Source organism: Schistocerca americana, chromosome 1 (genome assembly GCF_021461395.2).
Source record: "Schistocerca americana isolate TAMUIC-IGC-003095 chromosome 1, iqSchAmer2.1, whole genome shotgun sequence".
NCBI classification, from domain to species: Eukaryota; Metazoa; Arthropoda; class Insecta; order Orthoptera; family Acrididae; genus Schistocerca; species Schistocerca americana.
The window spans coordinates 719,502,421-719,523,760 of record NC_060119.1 but is presented as its reverse complement, the minus strand read 5'-3'; the positions used below and the strand labels follow the sequence as shown (position 1 = coordinate 719,523,760).

At 42.1% G+C, this 21,340-nt stretch overlaps 2 protein-coding genes across 2 annotated transcripts in view; one reads left to right on the top strand and one right to left on the bottom strand.

The window, feature by feature from the left end:
• Window positions 1-21,340, bottom strand: part of LOC124593828 (peripheral plasma membrane protein CASK-like) — a 703,051-nt gene that overhangs the window by 142,177 nt on the left and 539,534 nt on the right. The window lies entirely within an intron of this gene.
• Window positions 1-21,340, top strand: part of LOC124610273 (ejaculatory bulb-specific protein 3-like) — a 32,289-nt gene that overhangs the window by 9,592 nt on the left and 1,357 nt on the right. Inside the window, exon 2 of the mRNA XM_047140145.1 lies at window positions 12,115-12,395. Coding sequence (XP_046996101.1) covers window positions 12,115-12,395 — 281 coding nt within the window. The remainder of the gene's footprint in view (window positions 1-12,114; window positions 12,396-21,340) is intronic.

Genomic DNA, 21,340 nt, shown 5'->3' with positions numbered 1-21,340 from the left:
ACGCCGGTAAATGCCAAACGACGCCTCGGGTTAAGGAGCGTAAACATTGGACGATTGAACAGTGGAAAAACGTTGTGTGGAGTGACGAATCACGGTACACAATGTGGCGATCCGTTGGCAGGGTGTGGATATGGCGAATGTCCAGTGAAGATCATCTGCCACCGTGTGTAGTGCCAACAGTAAAATTTGGAGACGGTGGTGTTACGGTGTGGTCGTGGTTTTCATGGAGGGGGGGCTTGCACCCCTTGTTGTTTTGCGTGGCACTATCACAGTACAGGCCTACCTTGATGTTTTAAGCACCTTCGTTCCTCCCACTGTTGAAGAGCAATTCGTGGATGGCGATTGCATCTTTCAGCATGATCGAGCACCTGTTCATTACGTATGGCCTGTGGCGGAGTGGTTACACGACAATAACATCTCTGTAATGGACTGGCCTGCACAGAGTCCTGACCTGAATCCTATAGGACACCTTTGGGATGTTTTGGAACGCCGACTTTGTGCCGGGCCTCACCGACCGACAGCAATACCTCTCCTCAGTGCAGCACTCCGTGAAGAATGGGCTGCCATTCCCCAAGAAACCTTCCAGCACGTGACTGAACGTATGCCTGCGAGAGTAGAAGCTGTCATCAAAGCTAAGGTTGGGCCAACACCATTTCTAGCATCGCGACCTCTTTGCATAAAAAAACATCATCCGCGAGAAGTCCCATGGAGCTTCCGACGTCATATGCTACGTTGCTGCCATGAATGTGCGGCATGTAGCGAAACCATATGCTCTGTAAAAGGTTTGTTGCAATGCAAGAGACTTGCCGCTTCTTCTGTTTTCATAACTTATCAAAATCACATTTTGGATACTGTTGCTGGCTGCTTGTTCACGCTTCTCTAATGGACACTGGGGTATTGATTCCATTAAGGAACATTCACTGAACACTAATCTCGTTACGATCCGAAAGTATGTGAAAGAAAGGGGACAAAATCTGCTCTTGTCGCAAGCAGTTTTTTAGGGCAAGGGACTTGCTACCGCAAACAAACGCGTACTTAAGTGTCCCACTTCCTCTGATGAAATACGATAATAATTAACTTCCTCCGACTGAAGAAGTTTAACGTTCTGCTGACAGAGGTCATCCTCAGTTGCATATCGACACTGGTAGTGTCCTCCACAGCTCACTGTAGGCAGCGAGATTTAGAAGCATCCGACAAGCCACCTGCCTGTTGCCTCAGCGCAGTTCAAGGACGCCTGACAGGTCACACTCGAGAAGCACGAAACCTTGTCGTTTCTTTAGTGAAGCTGTTTCTTAGCCTCGCAAGATTGAACGGGCTATCTATAATGTCTCCTAACCATAGACAAGAAGTACCGCAGAACCAATCAGCTTGGCCACGCCAAGCACAGTGAGATAATCATTAGAGGTGACAGGCAATCTCCACAATATGAAATGCTTTAAATATGACTGGATGCAGAGTGCGCCGGAGCAGGTTTACATAACTCAACCTACTTCAGGCATTGCATTACAAGACAGATGAATAACTCAAGATTTGCCATATTCCGACGCAGCGATCAATTCAGTCTTGAAAGTTTGTGTAAACGATAACGTCACTGAAGAAGACGATAATGTGAGTGAGAGAAACACAAACAGATATACAGGCAGATATGGATGGTTAAATAGGGTGTGTGTGTGTGTGTGTGTGTGTGTGTGTGTGTGTGTGTGAGAGAGAGAGAGAGAGAGAGAGACCGACCTTGCTTCTGTATGAAAACCACGGAGCGTACGACAATGTTCTTCGAAATACTAAGACCAACTACAGATTGCATTGTAAGGACATTGTTGAGTGGGTGTTGCTCAAATGCTTTTAAACTGCTACCTCCTGGAAATTAATATGCAGAATCTTCACTAGTAACGGCTTGCAATCACATGCGTAACGCGAAGGACATAGTACCATTTTCCAGAATTTGAGTAATACTTTAAGTATTATGAAAATAGAAACAAAACTGGGTCGTATACTCAGCAACAACCAAGATGTAGTGTTGGCAGAAGAGCCAACACTGTGTTTCTAGAGGAGGCCGAAATGCACGCGTTTAATTACACGCTGACTGGCGTGAGGTCTGAAACAGGACAATATCTTGAGAACTGCAAATGAAGTACGTAGATGATGTAATACTTAACTTTAATCCACAATTGTAGAACATTTCTCTTGATGATACATGCTTCACATAATAAATATCAATTGAATACGGCGCCTTGCTAGGTTGTAGCAAATGACGTAGCTGAAGGCTATGCTAACTATCGTCTCGGCAAATGAGAGCGTATTTGTCAGTGTAGCGTCGCTAGCAAAGTCGGCTGTACAACTGGTGCGAGTGCCAGGACGCCTCTCTAGACCCGCCGTGTGGTGGCGCTCGGTCTGCAATACTGACAGTGGCGACACGCGGGTCCGGCGTATACTAATGGACCGCCGCCGATTTAAAGGCTACCACCTAGCAAGTGTGGTGTCTGGCGGTGACACCACACAAGATATTACATCAGTTACTTTTTTTTTCCTTTTTTATCCCGAACTGCACTGTACAGGACAACACAATCTTTTCTGTCGTTCTCGGATTGATTACTTGTCAAGCAAGAGGAGACAAAAGTGAATTCCTAATTCCGGCAATAGCTTTGAAGCCAAGGGAACGTTTCAGGTAACCTTCAACAGAATTGATATCGGTAAATATATGGAGTGCTTGCTCGAAATATACCCATCATGTTCTATCCTAGCAACAAGACTGCAGTCACACTTTAATGTTATACTCTTTCTCCGTGCAATATTATATGTGCAGCAGTATTTCACACAATGTTGCCACTGTTTCAGGATTGGTTCCAATCATGGTGGTACAGAAATGCTCCCAGTGCACTCTGAGGCAGAGACAGAACGCTCAGATAGTGAAACAGTTTCTTCGCACCTTTTACCCTGGTGTGTGGCAGTCTGTGGAAGATAAGTACCGCGGATGAGCAGCACGGTGCCGACACCTGCGCGACGTCTCGCTCAGCAGCGCAGACCATCTGTCCCCGTCGTGCGTCACAACCATCTTCATCTTATTTCTTTCGCTTTGTTCGACAATATTTATTTTATACAAGCAAGAAACGTACTTTTATAAATAAAACATAATGCATTTATTCCACGTGCGAAATTTGAAAAGTGCAGTTATAATCACGACAGTTTCAAAAACAAACTCAATTTAATGCTTCCTCTTCCTTCATATCCTATATCATATGAAGTAACAGAATGGAACTGCCTCTCCACTCACTTTTTCTGAATCAAGTAGTCTACGGCGCAACGCTGGTTACTACAAGATCGTTAAAACACGATGATTGTGGTGGGGCTGAAACATTGCTATACAGCAACATGAGGTGATTCTTGAAGCAAGAAATCTGAGTAAAGCTACACATGGACGTGTGTACAAACACATGAGGACGTTATCTCACAATCTGACAGTGATGAAACACATGTCTTTCTACTATTAGTTTCTAGATACAGGGTACTTTTTGTAATGTCCGTGATTCTTACTGTTTTCCTTTCAATATACAACAGGGTGTATACGTGGACAAGAAAAAAAATTCCCGGATTTCCCGGTTAAAAATACACTTTCTCCCGGGTGAAAACATACTTTTTCCCTGTTAAGTGACAGTATATTTTCTCTTGGAACTGTGTAAGTCGCGGTAGCGTTCTCGCTTCCCACGCCCGGGTTCCCGGGTTCGATTCCCGGCGGGGTCAGGGATTTTCTCTGCCTCGTGATGGCTGGGTGTTGTGTGCTGTCCTTAGGTTAGTTAGGTTTAAGTAGTTCTAAGTTCTAGGGGACTTATGACCACAGCAGTTGAGTCCCATAGTGCTCAGAGCCATTTTGAACTGTGTAAGTCCTTCGAATAATTATGGTTTTATACACGGGAGTAGAATTTCCCGGCGCTTTATAAAACTAAACACAGGGAAAAAAAGGCGTTTTGGAAAGATCTTTGATATGCAGCAACATATACGCTGCATATTTTCGTATTACGAAAGTATAAATTCGAATTCCATCAAACACCGCATATTACTTTCCGAAGCATTGAAATCGAGATTGCGATGCGCTTTTGTAAGCCAGTCATAGCTCATGTCACGTGATCTCGCCAGCCGATAACAGCGGGTATTCAGAGCTTAGGACACGTGATGTAGTCAGCCAATAGTAGCGCGAACGCACAAACAAAAATAGTTGATGGTTTTAATTAATATACATAGTGTTGCTACACGAAACGCAAAGCTTTCACATATAATATTGGTCTGTAAGATTAATACGCTGCAAGGGAAGCTAAGCTTTCACATACAATGTTGGTCTTTTATGCGCATATTACAATTTATGATATATCACACAAATGTGCCAGTAAAGTTTTTAATCATCAATGTCTGATCTTCTGGGCTCAAAATTCATCTAAATGGCTCGTCACCAAAGAGTTGATTTTTAAATGAGAGTCAAACGCTCTGTAATTTAAGAAATTCATCGTACATTATCGCACATAGCTCCGTTTGAACTGCCAGAATGGTACTTTGATGGTAACGCTTTTCAAACCACCATTCGGGATATTTTCCCGTGACCTGTTAGAAATAGGTTCGTTTCCGCAGTTGCCAGAGAGCGCCAGATGACAGGCTTGCGTAGCTACGGTGTCGCAGGGAGCCCATATGTTCGTACGCGTAAAACATTACAAGATCGTACATTATGTCATAGAAGAAACAAAACATCAGAGGATACTCCAAGAGCTTCTGAATTGCGAGACCCATACTAAAATGTCCACATTTAAAGTGCACATTTGAATGTCCACAGTTAAAGTGCACATTTGTGTGTCCATATTCCCAGTTAAGTAGGCCACGACCTGATATTAAGCTTTTCAATGTGGTTTTCGGGATGTAAATTTTCTTGGAGCACCAGTACTGTGTTATCTCATGTTTGGTTCTTTATTATGGCATAATGACATACGTGCCAGAAGTTGAAAACGTGCACTTGAAATGCAGCGAACAGTGTGTGTAATTAAAAAGAAAATTCCTTTAGCAAACCAACAAAAATAACGTTATTGTTCTGCAAGGCAATTAATGCTTGACTGTCAGAAAGGTGGAAATCAGAAACCTGTTTTGCTTTCATTTGAAGTCAGAGCAGTAAACGAAGAGGAAACAGCGAAATCACAAAATGTAAACACGGGTCACGTGGAGACTACCCACTGTAACTCAAGACTGCTCTGCGCACCAGCCCCGGATCTACGGTATTTCCGAACCGGTGCAATACCCCGCCATTTCCGCGAGTGTTTGAGATAGAACGTCAAAAATTTTAAAAAAATCGAATTTTCAAAAATATGTTCATTTTGTAGCGCACATCTTTCTGAGGAGTCTGATGCATAAAACATGTGTGTTCGAGGAAATGTAAGACATGTTATTTGGTCGTAAGTGTGCCGAAGGGCAGTGCCTCGCATCCTCACACAGCATTCTTCTATCGTACGTCAGTGTGCTTCGCTCTGTGGAATTCTGTATTTTGTAATGGATGCCATCAAACCATATTCAGGACAGTTGAAATTAAAATGTCCTGTGGTGCCTCTCCTGCTTACAATTGGCCGGTTTGAATTCTTGTCTTGACCCCACCTTGTACCATTCATTCAACAATCGCTTTCGCTCTGCTGACGACAGCGACGCGATGGTGTGGACGTCACGAGACACCACAAGCGTTGGGGGAGTGAGAGGGGGTGGAGGCACACGGCTTTCTCATCACTCAACCGCGTCACACAATCTCAACTGACATCGCGATGGAAAGAATGGTGCGCGCGCACACACATCGTTCTATGGCATCCCAGACGTGCTCAACAGAATTGAGAGCAAACGACCTATGGGACTGGGGCACAAAACACCCTTATGCCCGTTCAAGAATGATGAAATGCTGCACTGCGATGCTGAAAGCTTAAGTCACCTGTGGGGTGCTCTAGACAAACGATAGGATGCACATGATCGGACAGCAGCTTTCTAAATCGTCCCCCGATACGATGCGGTTACGAAGGCGCCGTTCACGCCATGTAAACATCACCCTCTAGAGTACAATCGACCACCAGATTGAAAGGGGTGCCCTGTTGGCATGCGGGATGCTTCGTTCCAATTGGTTTTAAAAGTATTTGTTTGCTGCTAACCAGCTGTTAGGCTTTGAATTGCTTGGTAAAATGGCTTACTGTTGCTCCTATATTTACTATTACTACGTATCACAACCAACTACTACCACTGGTATCTGTTATTCAGAAACAAATGTCTTCTACAGCTGACTTTGGTGACAGTAGTTTTCACCAAATCCTTTACTACCGGATACAACTTTCACGTGCCAGCACGCGGAAAGTCCACAACTGAGGAGGCTGAGCGCCGCCTGCACGCAGTAGGCAGCGATCAAATGTGTTGTTATCAAGTGTCCCGACCACAATGCGCTTTACTGTGTCGCTGACGGCCAGTGCAAGTTCTGTAAACATACCAGTCACTTGACTTACCGGAATAAACCAAACAATGTGACCACACGAGCATCGCTATCTCCAGCACTGCACGAGTGTATAACGGTTATATTTGCAAGTCACTCATTGAATAAGATACCCTTATATTCATCCTATAGGATCTATCAGAACCAATCGAAAAAACATATATTTGAATTTTTTGCAACTCATTCTTCGATTATTCAATGTTCGAAAATTCTGCTGCGCAATGTCGTCCTCCCATTACCATTAATATCACAGCTTTACTTGCTGCTAGAAGTTAATTTCCAGAAAGTCGTAACTCACTATTGAGAGACTATAGCGACTTATTGACAAAAACAATCACAGTGAAATATACTGCCCGACAACAAAAAAATGAAAATAAATGAGCATCTAGAGGGGGAGGAGTAAATAAGTTTAGAAAGTAGGTGTTATTGTTTCACTAATTAAAAAATCGAGTAAATTTTACAATGAACTTGGCAGTATGAGCCCCCCTCTGGCCTAGGTGAAGTATGAGCATCCCCTCTGGCCTAGGTACATGCACTGATTCGACTGGGATGGGCGTCATGAAGCCACTGTATCTTCTCCAGAGGCAACCTGACCCACAACTGCTATTACTGGCCCTTGATATCCTGGATACTGGTATTGGGATGGAGCTGACGTCCACGCTGGCCAAACAAGTATTTTATCGGGGAGAGATTAGACACTTGCTATTTGTGGGCTGGCACTGTCCTGTTAAAACATGACACTGCAAATGCTGTAGCATTTGAGGTCACACATGAGGACACAGGATGTCTGTAAAATACCGTTGTGCTGTCAGAATTCAATTACTCACTCCCAGCCGTGACCTGAAGTCATACTCAATGGCTCCCACACGATAACACCAAGAGGAACTCGCCTGTGCACCTCCAAGGCTTAAGAAGAGTGGGGCCTCTTCCCAGGTTGCTGCCACACTCGTCGACAATGTTTACCTGGGGTAGTGCTGGAAAGCGATTTATCACTAATACAACGCGCGCGCCATTCATCAGTAATCCATGTATTCCTCTCTCGGCACCACTTCAAACGCAGCCGTTTGTGTTGCGGTGCTAACCGCAGCCTAAGCTTATGACGGTAATTCCCCAGTCTGACTGCTGCTAGTCTCTGACCGGGGTGGGGGATGACACTTCAGTACTTGTTGTCGGGTGACAGGTGCATATGTGAAGGAGTTACGATGTTCTTGGTGCACAATACTGCATTCTCCCTAGACGCGGTCAGATGCGGTCGAGCGGAACCTTGACGATGGGTCTCACTCCACTAACGTTCCCATGCAGTCCAACATGGCGCCAGTCACATCAGAATGCACCATAAATCTAGATATTGCACGATTCGACCAGACTATGAAATAGAGACCCACAATGAAGCTCTTTCAACCTCTGTCTGGTGCTCATAACGCTGTTATATACTAATACCCGGTATCTCTATGCCCTTCGTTATGGTCACTTAACACCTGAAGAGGGTCACGCACGTTATATACCCCATCAGGACTGGTCACAACACTAAAGCATCTGGTGTCTGTTCCACCTGCCACTAACGGGTACACCTTACATGTGCCAGCACTGTAATCATTTACATACCCGCACGAAGCACGGTGACATACGACCATGTCTTATAGATTCATCACTACCAGGCAGTGTAATTGCACGAAATTACCGCAATTTTGAATGCAGTAAATTCTGAAATTTAACGATAGAATATACAGTAGATTGAGAGGACGGTCGTTGTTACCTTATAACTACACAACGGAGTAGAAATATTTGTGAGGAAATATTTTAGATGTCACTTTTAGAAGTCACTTAAATTTCATATCACTTAATTAAACTGAAAAAAAACTTTAAACTGGCTCTCAATGTGAATGCAGGAATGAGATGACACACACACTCGAAATATACGAAACTAGAAACAATGTGGATGCCAAGAAATGAAAGGACAAGTGGAAAAATGAAGAAAACGAAACTTTACAGAAGCTCTCCTGGCAGAACTAGCCCCCAGGCTGTGGCTAAGCCATGTCTCCGCTATATCCTTTCTTTCAGGAGTGCTAGTTCTGCAAGGTTCGAAGGAGAGCTTCTGTAAAGTTTGGAAGGTAGGAGGCGAGATACTGGCAGAAGTAAAGCTGTGAGGATGGGGCGTGAGTCGCGCTTGGGTAGCTCAGTTGGTAGAGCTCTTGCCCGCGAAAGGCAAAGGTCCTGAGTTCGAATCTCGGTCCGGCACACAGTTTTAATCTGCCAGGAAGTTTCATAGAAGAGATGTGTTTCACAGTAGCGAAGATGAACAAGTCTTCACATCTGTTAAGGTATGCATTTCAGTGCCATGCTTAGTGGATATGTTTGTCTTGTTTTGGTCCATACTTCCACCACTGAAAGTGTGGAGTTCTGTTTCACCCTGCATATACAGGGTGTAAGTTTTAAGTTGACAAACCAGAATAACTCCTAAAATAAGCTTCACACGAAAAAAATGTGTAGAATCCAAAGTTGATTATTTTCGAGGGGGATATCTGCTCGAGGGGGACATCTACTGGTGCTAAAATTAGCCCGCCACCCCAGCCCCGTTGTGTGGAAAATGGTTAAGGATCAATAAAAAATACTTATTTACTTCGTAAATTTTGATTCGCTAAAACTAAAACTCTCCCCGTCTCCCCATAGGGTGGGGTTTCAGAGAGAGGAATTAGAGTTTTACAAATGACCACGAAACGAACAAAACTTAATTTATCCGTAACCATTTTCCACGCAAAAATGAGAACATGGATTTTCTTGAATTACAGCACCAGCTACCAAGACTCAAAACAAATGTTTAAGACAAAATATACGTAGTTTTTTTATGTCGAATCTGATTCTGCAATAAAAAAATGGGGGTTCCCATTTGAAATTGTAAGTTGCCTCCCGCCCAACCCCCACGTGGCTGAGGTGGAGGGCTAATTTTAGCACCAGCAGTTGTCCCCCTAGAAAATAATCAACTTTGGATTCTACACATTTTTTCGTGTGAAGCTTATTTTTAGAGTTATTCTGGTTTGTCAACTTAATATTTACACCCTGTATAGCAATATCTAACAGTTAACACAATTATCGTCAAATATAAATATGTATACTGTAAATCAACGTAACTGCTTCATGTTTCGAGCGAAATGAAGGAAGGAAACATAAGAAAACCTGATGCGAAACGTATGCTTTGTACCCTGTTGCAATATGACTTTTCTGTAGGTGGATGAGGAAATCGTATAGCTTAAATATTTCAGACGAATGCTAATTAAATCAGCTGAGTTAGCGAGGATACAAATCGTTTCATTTCGAACACAATTCGAGCAGCAACAACTCCTCATTCACACGGCGATCATTTTAGGTAACCTTACTACAATTGGAGAAGACGATCGCTGTTTGTCCGTGAAACACACAGAATTTATTAACGTTAAAAAACTTTTGGTTAGTATCAGAGTTTCACCGAAAGTTTATGTCCCATTTTGCAGTTGGCGTTTTCTGGATCACCAAATTTTAAGTGGTTACGAATGGTTACACAATATTTGTTGTACGATAATGATCTATTGTCTCAGCATACTTACATCCAGAATGAATCGCAACTTCCTGTTTCCTTCCTCAAAATTTCATTACTTACAGCCAGCTCAAAACTAAGCTCCCTGTGTACAATAGAATTCTCTCTCGTTTCAAAACTTGGCCACTTTTCTGTTTGATTCTATCTAACGCCTAAGTAATTTGTATTATCAGTGTAACTGCACATTTGAATCTTTTAGTATAGAATCACACAAAAGCTGTTTTTAAGTTATTATACCCCCCTTTCTTCACACTTATTTCAAATTTTTCCAAACTCTTCCTGAAGTTTTTGCATGGCGACGTCCGGCAGCTCATTCTTGGTGTTTTTCATTATTTTGATTCTTGTACATATTTTTATTTTGTAAATAGTAATGCTTTCAGTTTGAAGTAATAATACATTAATGAGACTATTAACAAAGTTACAGAATCCTCTTCATGATGTTTGACTTCCGAAATTTCCTATACCTCAATGCATGCACACGTTAGTCCTAAACTGAAGTTTGATCGTTTCTACGTGGATTACCGAACCTTTAAGTACCCATAGTCCGAAACCTAACAGGAATTCAACCAGTGGGCATCAAAGCCGAGAGAATGCTCGCCAAGTTGATCGCCGATTACTCGTTTATCTTCTACTGTTACTGTTTACACTCATTTCGTACGTCTACCGCTTTCTTTTTTCACAACTGTTTCCCCGAATCCTTCACAATAAAGGTGAATCCTAACTCGGACAAAACTTGGGACGCTGTTCAAGCACAAGCACAAAATATCGCCTGACGGCGAATAATGATACCTTCAGCGCGGATGGGCACTACTTCCGAACTCTTGCGGGAATCAGACGAAGCTGCGAGCAATGAAGTAATGGGAAATGGAAAGCGTGCTCGGGTAACCGAAGCAGTTAAGGCTATCGCTCAGGCAAAACGAGAAACCCAGGTTCGGCACAAATTTACACTTATAGCCACTGGATTTACTTCAGTGCCCAATTACGGCTGAGGTCTGAATTTCTTTCACATCATATATATTCACAGCTGCCGATTCAAAAAAAAAAAATGGTGCACGTTCTCTCATACACAATTAAATTATTAGTTTGTAATGAGGCACAGGAAGCCACGAGTCCCTCATACCAAAACACCCAGGTAATATTTCTAAACAGCCCCGTAAATTTAATCGTTTGACTTCGGGTTCAATCTGTGAATTTCCGAGTACTGCTCTTAAAACACCCATATGTGGTGCAGCTAATTATTTATTTCATTTTTCTCTTCAATTTAGACCTCCTAATGATTTCATGATTACATTGGCAGATTTACATTTAAACTATTTTTTATTCGTCCGAAAATATGATTTACCAATTTTGCCATCTTCCGATGACAAAAGTTGCGCTATTAATAATTACTGCCCTACGATTCTATAAGTTGACTGATTTCCCAGTTTTTAGGAAACGGTTTTTTAGGCATACTGCGCTAGTGTACAGATAGAGGAGCGGAGCTGGAATAGTAACTTATTTGAATGTTCTCTGAAGGTTTAAACAGAAGTCATCGTGTGCAGTACAAATTGCTTAAATTGTTCCCATGAGACTTGTTCATATATTTCTCAAATGCACTTCTGTAGAAGCAAGTCTGTCACTAATCGAGCACGTCTTCTTCCAATTCTCAATCCTATCAGTTTTCCAGACGTAATCCAAATACAGTTTTTATTGCACTTCCTTCAGATCCACGCTCATGCAATTTTTTGCCTTGAAATCTGTTTTTGAAGATTAATATCATGAGGCAACGAAACAAAGAAAATACGATCTATAAACAGTTAAGTTCTAGGTTTTTGTGTAGTGATATGGTTGCTAAAGCTCTGTCGGCTTTATTGAGAGAAGATGAAGTTTTTCGACCCACTAAGATCTTCACTAACTGCAACTGAGGACACGACTAAGCTTCTAGCGTAAATGTGGTGTAATCAATGGAATCGTTAACTTGTTTGAGCCCCTTCTACAAGCAGAATGATCTTCGGCAAATGTAATCACTGTCTGCATTAACCAAGTGTCTATAATGTGATTGCGTATTGTACAGGTTTGGTACCTTTCATGATGGACCAGAATTGTAGGAAATGTTCCAATAACGAGAAGCTGTTTACGAGGAAGCTGAAAAGACTGATGGCAAAGCATTACCCGGAAGCCTATCGCGATATGGCACTTTTGGCTCGCCGTCTCCAACGTCAGGGCGCCGCCGCCGCCGCCGCCGCCGCCACCACCACCACCACCATCAGTACAGTTAGCAGGACCACCGACAGGTCCTGTATCTACCGCTGCTGTTCCTGGCATCGTCTCCGACACCGACACGGCTCTGCAATTGTGAGTGGCCGCACACACGAGTAACGTGGACGTGCTCTCATCCAGACGTCTACTGTAGTCCTTGTAAATTGGTCAAGTTCACCGACTTTTTTAATTACCTAATACATGATTTATTAACATTTACTAACAGGAAACTTAATTCCATATTATTCCTAGAATCACTGTTTTGCTCCTACCTACTACCTGTCAACTGTTTTAAGTTGTCTAATTAGTCAATAAAAATGTTCAGTTCACCTAAAAAATTCCAATGACGGCACCAAACATCGGGTCCTATATACTACTCCAAAATTTTAAGATTCCAATGTTTACTTAAAATATTCTCTTGTCTCCAGTGAAAATAAGAATTGGCAGCTTAATACAAGGAAAATACTAACGAGCAAAGAGTAAGACATGATACTTTTACTCTTGGAGGAGAGAAGATTAGAATTTAATGTCCAGTCGAAGAAGAGGTGATTATCTCAGATTACGGAAAGACAGAAAAGGTAATGGACTCTTTGAATGCGTCACCTACAAATTAAGAAATGCCCGTTGTAGAAATCAGACGTAGGTGGCGTAAGGACCATTTAAATGTAGCGCTAGTTTTAATTACCAGAAGAACGTAAGTATGTTCTGGAAAGCCCTTCCTTGTCTTCGTACGTGTGTTATATTCACATTTCGATAATGCTTCAGGAAACTGGTATCCCTGTAACCAGAAAACACTAACAAGGGAACATCCCCATCGCACCCCCCCCCCCTCAGATTTAGTTATAAATTGGAACAGTGGAGAGGCCTTGAAAAACTTAACACAGATCAATCGAGAAAACAGGAAGAAGTTGTGTGGAACTATGAAAAAAAAAGCAAAATATACAAAGTGAGTAGTCCATGCACAGGACAGGCACCATCAAGGCTAATGTGAGCTCAGAAGCGCCGTGGTCCCGTGGTTAGCGTGAGCAGCTGCCGTACGAGAGGTCCTTCGTTCAAGTCTTCCCTCAAGTGAAAAATTTAATTTTTTATTTTCAGACAATTATTATCTGTCCGTCCGATGCGATCACTTTTTTTTTGGGAGTGGTGATCACATCCACAAGAAAACCTAAATCGGGCAAGGTAGAAGAATCTTTTTACCCATTCGCCAAGTGTACAAGTTAGGTGGGTCGACAACATATTCATGTCATGTGACGCACATGCCGTCACCAGTGTCGAATAGAATACATCAGACGTGTTTTCCTGTGGAGGAATCGGTTGACCTATGACCTTGCGATCAAATGTATTCGGTTACCATTGGAGAGGCACGTCCTTTCGTCTACTAATCGCACGGTTTTGCGGTGCGGTTGGAAAACACAGACACTAAACTTATTACAGTGAACAGAGACGTCAATGAACGAACGGACGGATCATAGCTTTGCGAAAATAAAAAAAGTAAAATTTTCACTCGAGGGAAGATTTGAACCAAGGACCTCTCATCCCGCAGCTGCTCACGCTAATCACGGGACCACGGCGCTCCTGTGCTCGCTGTAGCCTTGATGTTGCCTATCTTGCACATGGACTACTCAGTTTGTATATTTTGCTAATTTTTTCATAGTTCCACACAACTTCTTCCTGTTTTCTCGATTGATCTGTGTTCAGTTTTTCGAGATCTGTCCACTGTGCCAACGTATAACTAAATCTGAGAGGGGGGGGTGCGATGGGGAGGTTCCCTTGTAAGTAGATTTCTTCTGCCGAAAGATTACACAGGGCCACTGTTGTCAATCATGTAAAAGGAATTCTCCTTACTGATTACTTTTTACAGTGTAAAGCAATAATAGCTTTGAATACGAAGGAAAAAAAGAACTCATGTTTCATCAAACACATTCCCCCTGCCCCCCAACCCATCCCCGCGCGCGCGCGCGCGCGCGCGCGCGCGCGCGCGCCCACACACGCGCGCCCACACACGCACACACACACACACACACACACACACACACACACACACACACACACACACACTCACACTCACTTTAGATGGATGAGTAATTAGGATATCTAACATTACGGCAGCCTTGGTACCATCTCACTTCTACTTACTCCCTAAAGAAATTCGTGGATGGAAAGCATTCAGAGTCCGAGGAGTAAATTATCGTACCCGTAGATGGGTATTTGGAGACATTCCAGGAACTATTTAGGCCATCGGATCTACTCATATGTAAGACATTCACCAAATTTCGTTAACCTAAAACTAGATTCTGTTGAAATATGCACTTTTAGCTTACAAACACAATCTTTCCCTGTCGGCCGAGGGAACTTCTCGCTACGCTATTTCACTCAAGTGATTTGTCGGACTGCATATGTAACAATATAGCACTGGTCATGTCAGTACATATCGTACTCAGCAATTACTACACTTATTCACTGAAGTGACATTTGTTCCTCACGGAAGTGATCCGTCTCGGATATGCATTGCAAAGCTGATCCAGTCAGCCCGAAGAATGAGGACAAATATTATCCAAGGGAACACAAAAGGAAACAGACAACAGAAAATAGTCTGCTTGGAAGGCAATGAAAAAGTAGACTTACTCAACCCCGGCACTAAAAAGATTTCGATGTGACTGCTACATTCCGAGAGGCATCGTGACAGAAAGGAGCTTCCGGTGTTTTGAAGACGAACAAGAGCACGCGCATGTGTGGTTAGTCAAGTACGTCGTAGTTCAGCTTTTTTGTGAACGTGCCATCGTCTTTGAGCCCATAATTTAATTGCGCTGAAGCTCAACACTAGAAAATTACATGCCATCAAACTACCTTTTAAATCGCCTAAGCATACAGCAGAGTTTCCTATGGGCATGTGAAACAACAGGAAACAGATAATTACATTTGACGTATTATCATCGGGGCAATGAAGATATGAAGATGATACCGTCTGCTGAGTGAAACTAGTAATAACTCAAATAATACGCGAGCTGTGGTAGTTTATCGGTACATTAATTCCTTATTGTCGCCGTGTTTCCCGGAGGCGATGCACGCACTAGCTAAAAATTACTATACATTTTAAGATTTTGATCTGATCCCTTACATAAAAATTTGAAGCTGCTGCTGTGGAATATTAGAACTAAAGTGCAGTACACTTCATATAATTTTCTAAAAGATTATAGTAACCACCTCTAGTAGTATCTACTGAAGGGACTGCATCACGGTATGGGATCCTTACCCGACATTTATTTACTTGTTTATCTTTATTCATCTGAGTACCATCTCACAATCATACAGGAATTGTCAGGGTAATGCAGTGCAGTAAAATGCTTTATGAGAATAGGACACACTGCCAGCATTTGCCGAATTGATTTAGAAAATACAAGGAAAACACAAATAAGGAAGGCCGGATAGAGTAACTCCATCCTCCCGAATATGAGGTCATTGTCTTAAAAGCTGCAATACGCCGTTCGTTTGATCCTTATTGTCCAATGTTCCTTCATTTACACACAGTTTGTTTCAGGTAAGTTGTAAAATGAAATGTAGTTTCGTTCTTCATCGCCGAACACACTGACACCCGCAGGCGACTCCTTCAGTGTGAAGATGCGACTGTGTCCCTTGCACCAACTCTAGCCTGTTCAGAAAGTCAACCCGATGCCCAAAATTTTCTACTATGCTCCTCGATCTACCTGAAAAACTGAGTCAGCCTCTCCTCACAATGAGCTGAAATCAGGAGAATGACAAGGCATTACTATCGTGCATTTTACATCTTGACGCGTAACTTCCTTGTGAAAGAGATCAGCCATGATCATATACTAGAATGTGACAGGGTGTTCTAGTTATCCCCTTTCATTACCACCCATCACTCTGAGTCTTCTAAGTAGTCTTTGTGTAGTATGCCTTACTTATGAAGAACGTTTTAACTGCCTTTTTAAACAGACATGTTATAGCAATGATTTTCATTTCGTTTGTATTGCCTTACTAATTTTAAGTGCAAACTGGCTCTTATTTCATGATTGTGTACAGAACTATTAGTGAAACACTTAGTAAAGTTTTCTCCGATATGCACAACAGAAGGGTAGATGTTCTCGCTTGGTACGGTAAAGATGCACATTTTTTTAAATAGCTCTTTATAATGAGCCCGACTACTATTGCTAGTCATTGTTCTTACGGCCCCTTCCTGCAGTTGAACACCCGTGTCCACGTTGTATGCTTTCGCTCTCCAGAGAAAAATCTCGTACCTAAGAAGTCACTGTGCATGACTACAAGACAATGGCTGTTTCGAACTAATGCTAAACCTCTAAGAGAGTAACTTTTTGATGACATTCTTATTGATATTAACTTTGTGTGTTCATCCCATGTTAGCTGACAATCAATGTTCATCATAAAAAGTTTGTGCTTATTACACCACTACAAAATTATCGCCCATCTTTAATGCGACATAGTTGTGTTCCATTTTTATGTTGAAGTGCGTATTGTTTGTTTTGTATGTTATTACATACTGCCCAATCGCAAAAATCTTTGCGAGTTCCATTTCTCTTCTCTAATACAAGTTCTGGTGTTTCATCATTGGCTACGATGTTGCTGTGATCAGCAAAGACAACATTTTCTCCATGTCTTATTCTATCTAGAAAGTCACTGATACATATTAAGAACCGAACTGGACCCAATACACTACCGTGAGAACACAACTATGTTTATCAAAAGCTGGCGTCTGAACTAAAACTACATTTTATACCCTGCTCTCCAGGTAGAACTAGAACCACTCGTTCGCTATTATTCTTAAACCAGCGTTCCTAGTTTGTTTAGTACTATTTTACGGTCAACAGTGTCAAATGCATTCCGCAAGCCTAGGCTTACGCCTAACCTACCCGAACACAGTCATCCTTGTCAAGAGCTTCGAGAACCAATTACGTAAACACTGCAGTGGTCGATAACGTACTTTTACCACTGTGGAAAAATTAGGGCATTTATTAATGTAACTCAATCGTCTATCTTTAATTATTCACTCACTTATTTTTTTGGAATGCCAACAGTTGTAAAACTGGTCTGTAATTTTCAATGGTTTCCATATTACTTTTCTTCAGTAAGGCCATAACTCGTGCATGCGTCATGTACGCTGGAAAAATATGTGAACTACAGAACTCATTTATTCTTTGTTAACGGGATTTGTATGTTTTATCTATGCACGCCTTCAGCACGGAGACAGGAACCTCATCTATGTCCGCTGAATTCTCATTTGTAACTGTTGTACTGTCTTCCAGACTTCATATCTGCTGTGGGAAACATCAATAGTCGTGCTTGCTCTGTAGGTCACTGTGGTTGCTGTTCGTGTTTAAGGCAGATTTTGCTGCAGTTTCTCCGCAAGGCCAGAAAAATAATCATTTAGAAAATCTGATAATTCCTCAGGAATTTTTATAATTCTGCCTCCATCTTTGATTTTTATGGTATTACATTTGCGCCTGCCTTTTTTCAGTTTCTTGTTTATAACATCCTATATTACTTTGCTTTTATTGTCTGTAATTTTATTTTGAATTAACTTAAGACAAAGAGAAAGTTCAAAGAAGGGCACCTAGTTTTGTGTTGTCCCGAAATAGGGAGGAGACTAAGACAGATGTGATAAGTGAGTTGGAGTTGAAACATGAAAACAATGGAGTTCTTCTTTGCAGCGTGATCTTTTCACCAAATTTCAATCACCAAGTTTCTCTTCCCAAAGCGAAAATATTTTGTTGACGCACAACTACCTAAGGAGAAACGACCATCGTGATAAAATACGTCAGAGGTCACACGAAAAAATTTAGGTGTTCATTTTTCCGAAGTGTTAATTGGGAGTGCAACGGTGAAGGAATGGGCTGAAAACGCTTCAATGAACTCTCTGCCAGGCACTTAAGTGTGAACTGTAAATGTAGATTTCTTGTAATATTTGTACGTAAATTTATGCCCCGCAAGCAACTCAGGGCATGACGGAGAAAAAACGTACGAACGGCTTTTATGTAAATGAAGCGGAATTCCTGAGAATTCAATCTATACCGCCTTATTTTATTGGTCTTCCGCCACACACCGATGGCAGGTAAACTGTTTGCAGTCTTTCTCATTCGCTGGCTCTCGAAAATTTGTCATTAACCTTGCTCTAAAAACTTGGTTCTGATTCTCCCTGTATGACCATTAAGCCTACCGTCAAGGCATTCACACCTGTGCTGTAAGTGAATCTGTCGTTCGCTCCCCCGCTAAGTTTTTTTCTGTACTCGCATAACATACCGCAGAATTATTACCCCTAAATTCTATCGTCGTAACTACGGCCGTAAGTACGGCTGACACCGCAATAGAAAATTATTAAATCTTCCCCCGGTTACAGCGCTGCCGTTCACCATAGAAAGCAGAAAAATTTGTAATCTTCCAGCAGGAGAAAACTTAATAAATAATCGCATCCACAGCGAATAAACAGACAGAACCTCCTAGCCTGTTATACATTTTCTTATTTAAAGTGCCAACTCATGACATCGTTAAGTGTTTTTGATCTTCTTGTTGGCGTTTTGTGAGTCGTGTTGCATAATGGCACATAAAATCAAAATTCCTGTAGTCACCTAGCATCTCAATTAAAACTTCGACTTGCTCGTGTAACCTTCATGAGTGTCCGTCTTCCTTACTAAAATGAAGTCTTGCGTTTTCCGTCCTTACGAAAAATTCTCAGTCCATTTCACTTCCTGGTTGAAGTCATTACGTCAGAAAGAGGAATAAATCGGCTAGCATCGTAGCAGAATGACCAGCTCACCGGTCAAATGACTTTTAAATCACCTCTCCGTGCGCCAAAGGAAACGACTGTTTCTTCCTGCAGCAACGAGCGAGTTGCGCAATCGCGACCAGATAGCTAAGGAACCGTACCCGTTGGAGTGTTGGCTGCAACTCCGGTATAAAAGCGCCGCTCCGTGAGCTTTTGGCCAGAAAGCACAGCAGAGCGCCATGCAGACGAGAGCGGTGATAGTCGTAGTAACCTTGGGGCTAGCGGCGCTGAACAGCGGGCAGCAGTTGCCCTCACTTGGGGCACGCGACATCTCACAGCTGCTGAAGGACTCGCAGCTCGTCAAGAGGGAGATCGACTGCGTACTCCAACGAGCAGCTTGCGATAGGCTGGGCAGGAGCCTCATGAGTAAGTGGTACTTTACTTTGCTCATTTTCTAAGGCAAGCATCTTTCCAGTTACGCACCTAGATTTCTGCTGGCACTCCCAATGCTATTCACGAGGAAATGTTCAAAGTAGTGAATATGATTTGCAATGAATGTTACATGAAGAGATCACTTACGTAACATTTGCGAACCGATATTTTTGTACGTGTGCCACCTTAACCGAAGGTCGTTTTAAGGCTGTGAGGAGTACTCGTGCTCTGCGTCACCTGGTGAATCTTCGCCATGGAACTCGTGGCCACTTCCTTGAAGCAAGAAATCACTCAGCCATTGACAATTATCGCAGTGTAAAACTGCGAGGTACTGTTCTCTCCTGCGCTGCGTTTTCGCTGATACTGCAGCCCAAATCTTTAGCTGTAACTCATCCACTGACAGTTATCTTTATAAAACAAAATCAGATGATGACTTTTTCATCTTTGTCATCACACTCCAAAATTCTTGCTATCCCCTGAAAAGAGCAGGATTGTTCTTCGCAAGGGTAACTCACACTTAGTGCGCCCAGTTCTTCGATGACACAAAACCTGAGACGTATTACTTAAGTGACAGAAGCATTTAGATCTGACAACAAAGTAAGTCAACCTGCAACAATACGGCTTTGTTTACAATCATTTCTTGATATGAGCACAAACTAATCGTATACAAATAATGCAAATAATATCAGGTTGTTCTCAATAGCAGAATAGAAAGGATAATACAAACAATGTAGCTGTGACATTCGCAGAACGTTGCCCAACAAGGTTTCGAGAGTAATAAAGAGTTAACTCAAATGATATAAGAAGCGTCTTATGTTTTGTGTAACTCTTAGTTTTTACTATTCCAGTTTCAATAGTTGCTGTGATCTACAGTTCTCACGGGGATCCTCTGCTGGTGATGTTCGCTGTTTAGTAACAAAAGAACATTTCGTAAGACCGAAACGTTTTGTTAACTACTTCACTGTCCCTGTAGGTTTACGACTTACAACACGTCTGATAGTTACGTGCTGATCATGAACCCCGTAATTATCTGATAAAATACCTAGTCCACTTGCTTCGATACAAGTATGTACTCCGTCATGGAAAAGCAGTCTACTTTAAAACAATGCAGACAACCCAAGTAGTTTTCTACAAAAACTACTGAATCAGTCACTAACGCTCGCAGTTTGCATTACTGGCAAAGTCAATGACGTAACTGGTGTTTTACCGAAGTTACACATTCTTTTGCTTTTTAACCCTAAAACAATGAAGGAGGGAAATGTTGCACTGTCGCGAAACCATCGTAAATTTTAGTACTATATATTTTATTCAAAGGAAGTCATAATTTATAATTTATGCACTGTAGTTGCGGTCACGAACGATGGCGGTCGAGTTTAGGCTTGTTCTGCGCACCTACGTCTCGCATTCTCCAACAGCCTGTTCTGAATATCGTTGCTGATGTGAGCATTAAACGCGATCGTAGTGAATTGTTTAGTGAATTTTTATTCCATTTGTCGCGAGTTGTCATCGCTGATTCTTTTGGTAAGTGATACATTCCGCATAAGCAAGGGAGAGGCATAATTTGCAGGATATGCGCTTTCTTCAGGCGGAAATCACGCGCATACCGCAACTGTCGCTTGGAATCGTCAACAATGCAATCCTTTTCCGTGGCTCGAAATGCGCGAACCGCCATCATTCGTGGATAGGACTATATTTAATTACGATTATAAGGTCTCCAATGGTATTTCACATACATAGTAAGTACAAAGTGTTTTGTTTTTCGTCCCATACCGGCAATACCAGATTCGAGGGAACCGCAAATTGATACCAACTGCAATCTTAAGTTTTACGAGGGTTTACTAATTTAGGGTTAAATAGAAATATTGTGGAATAA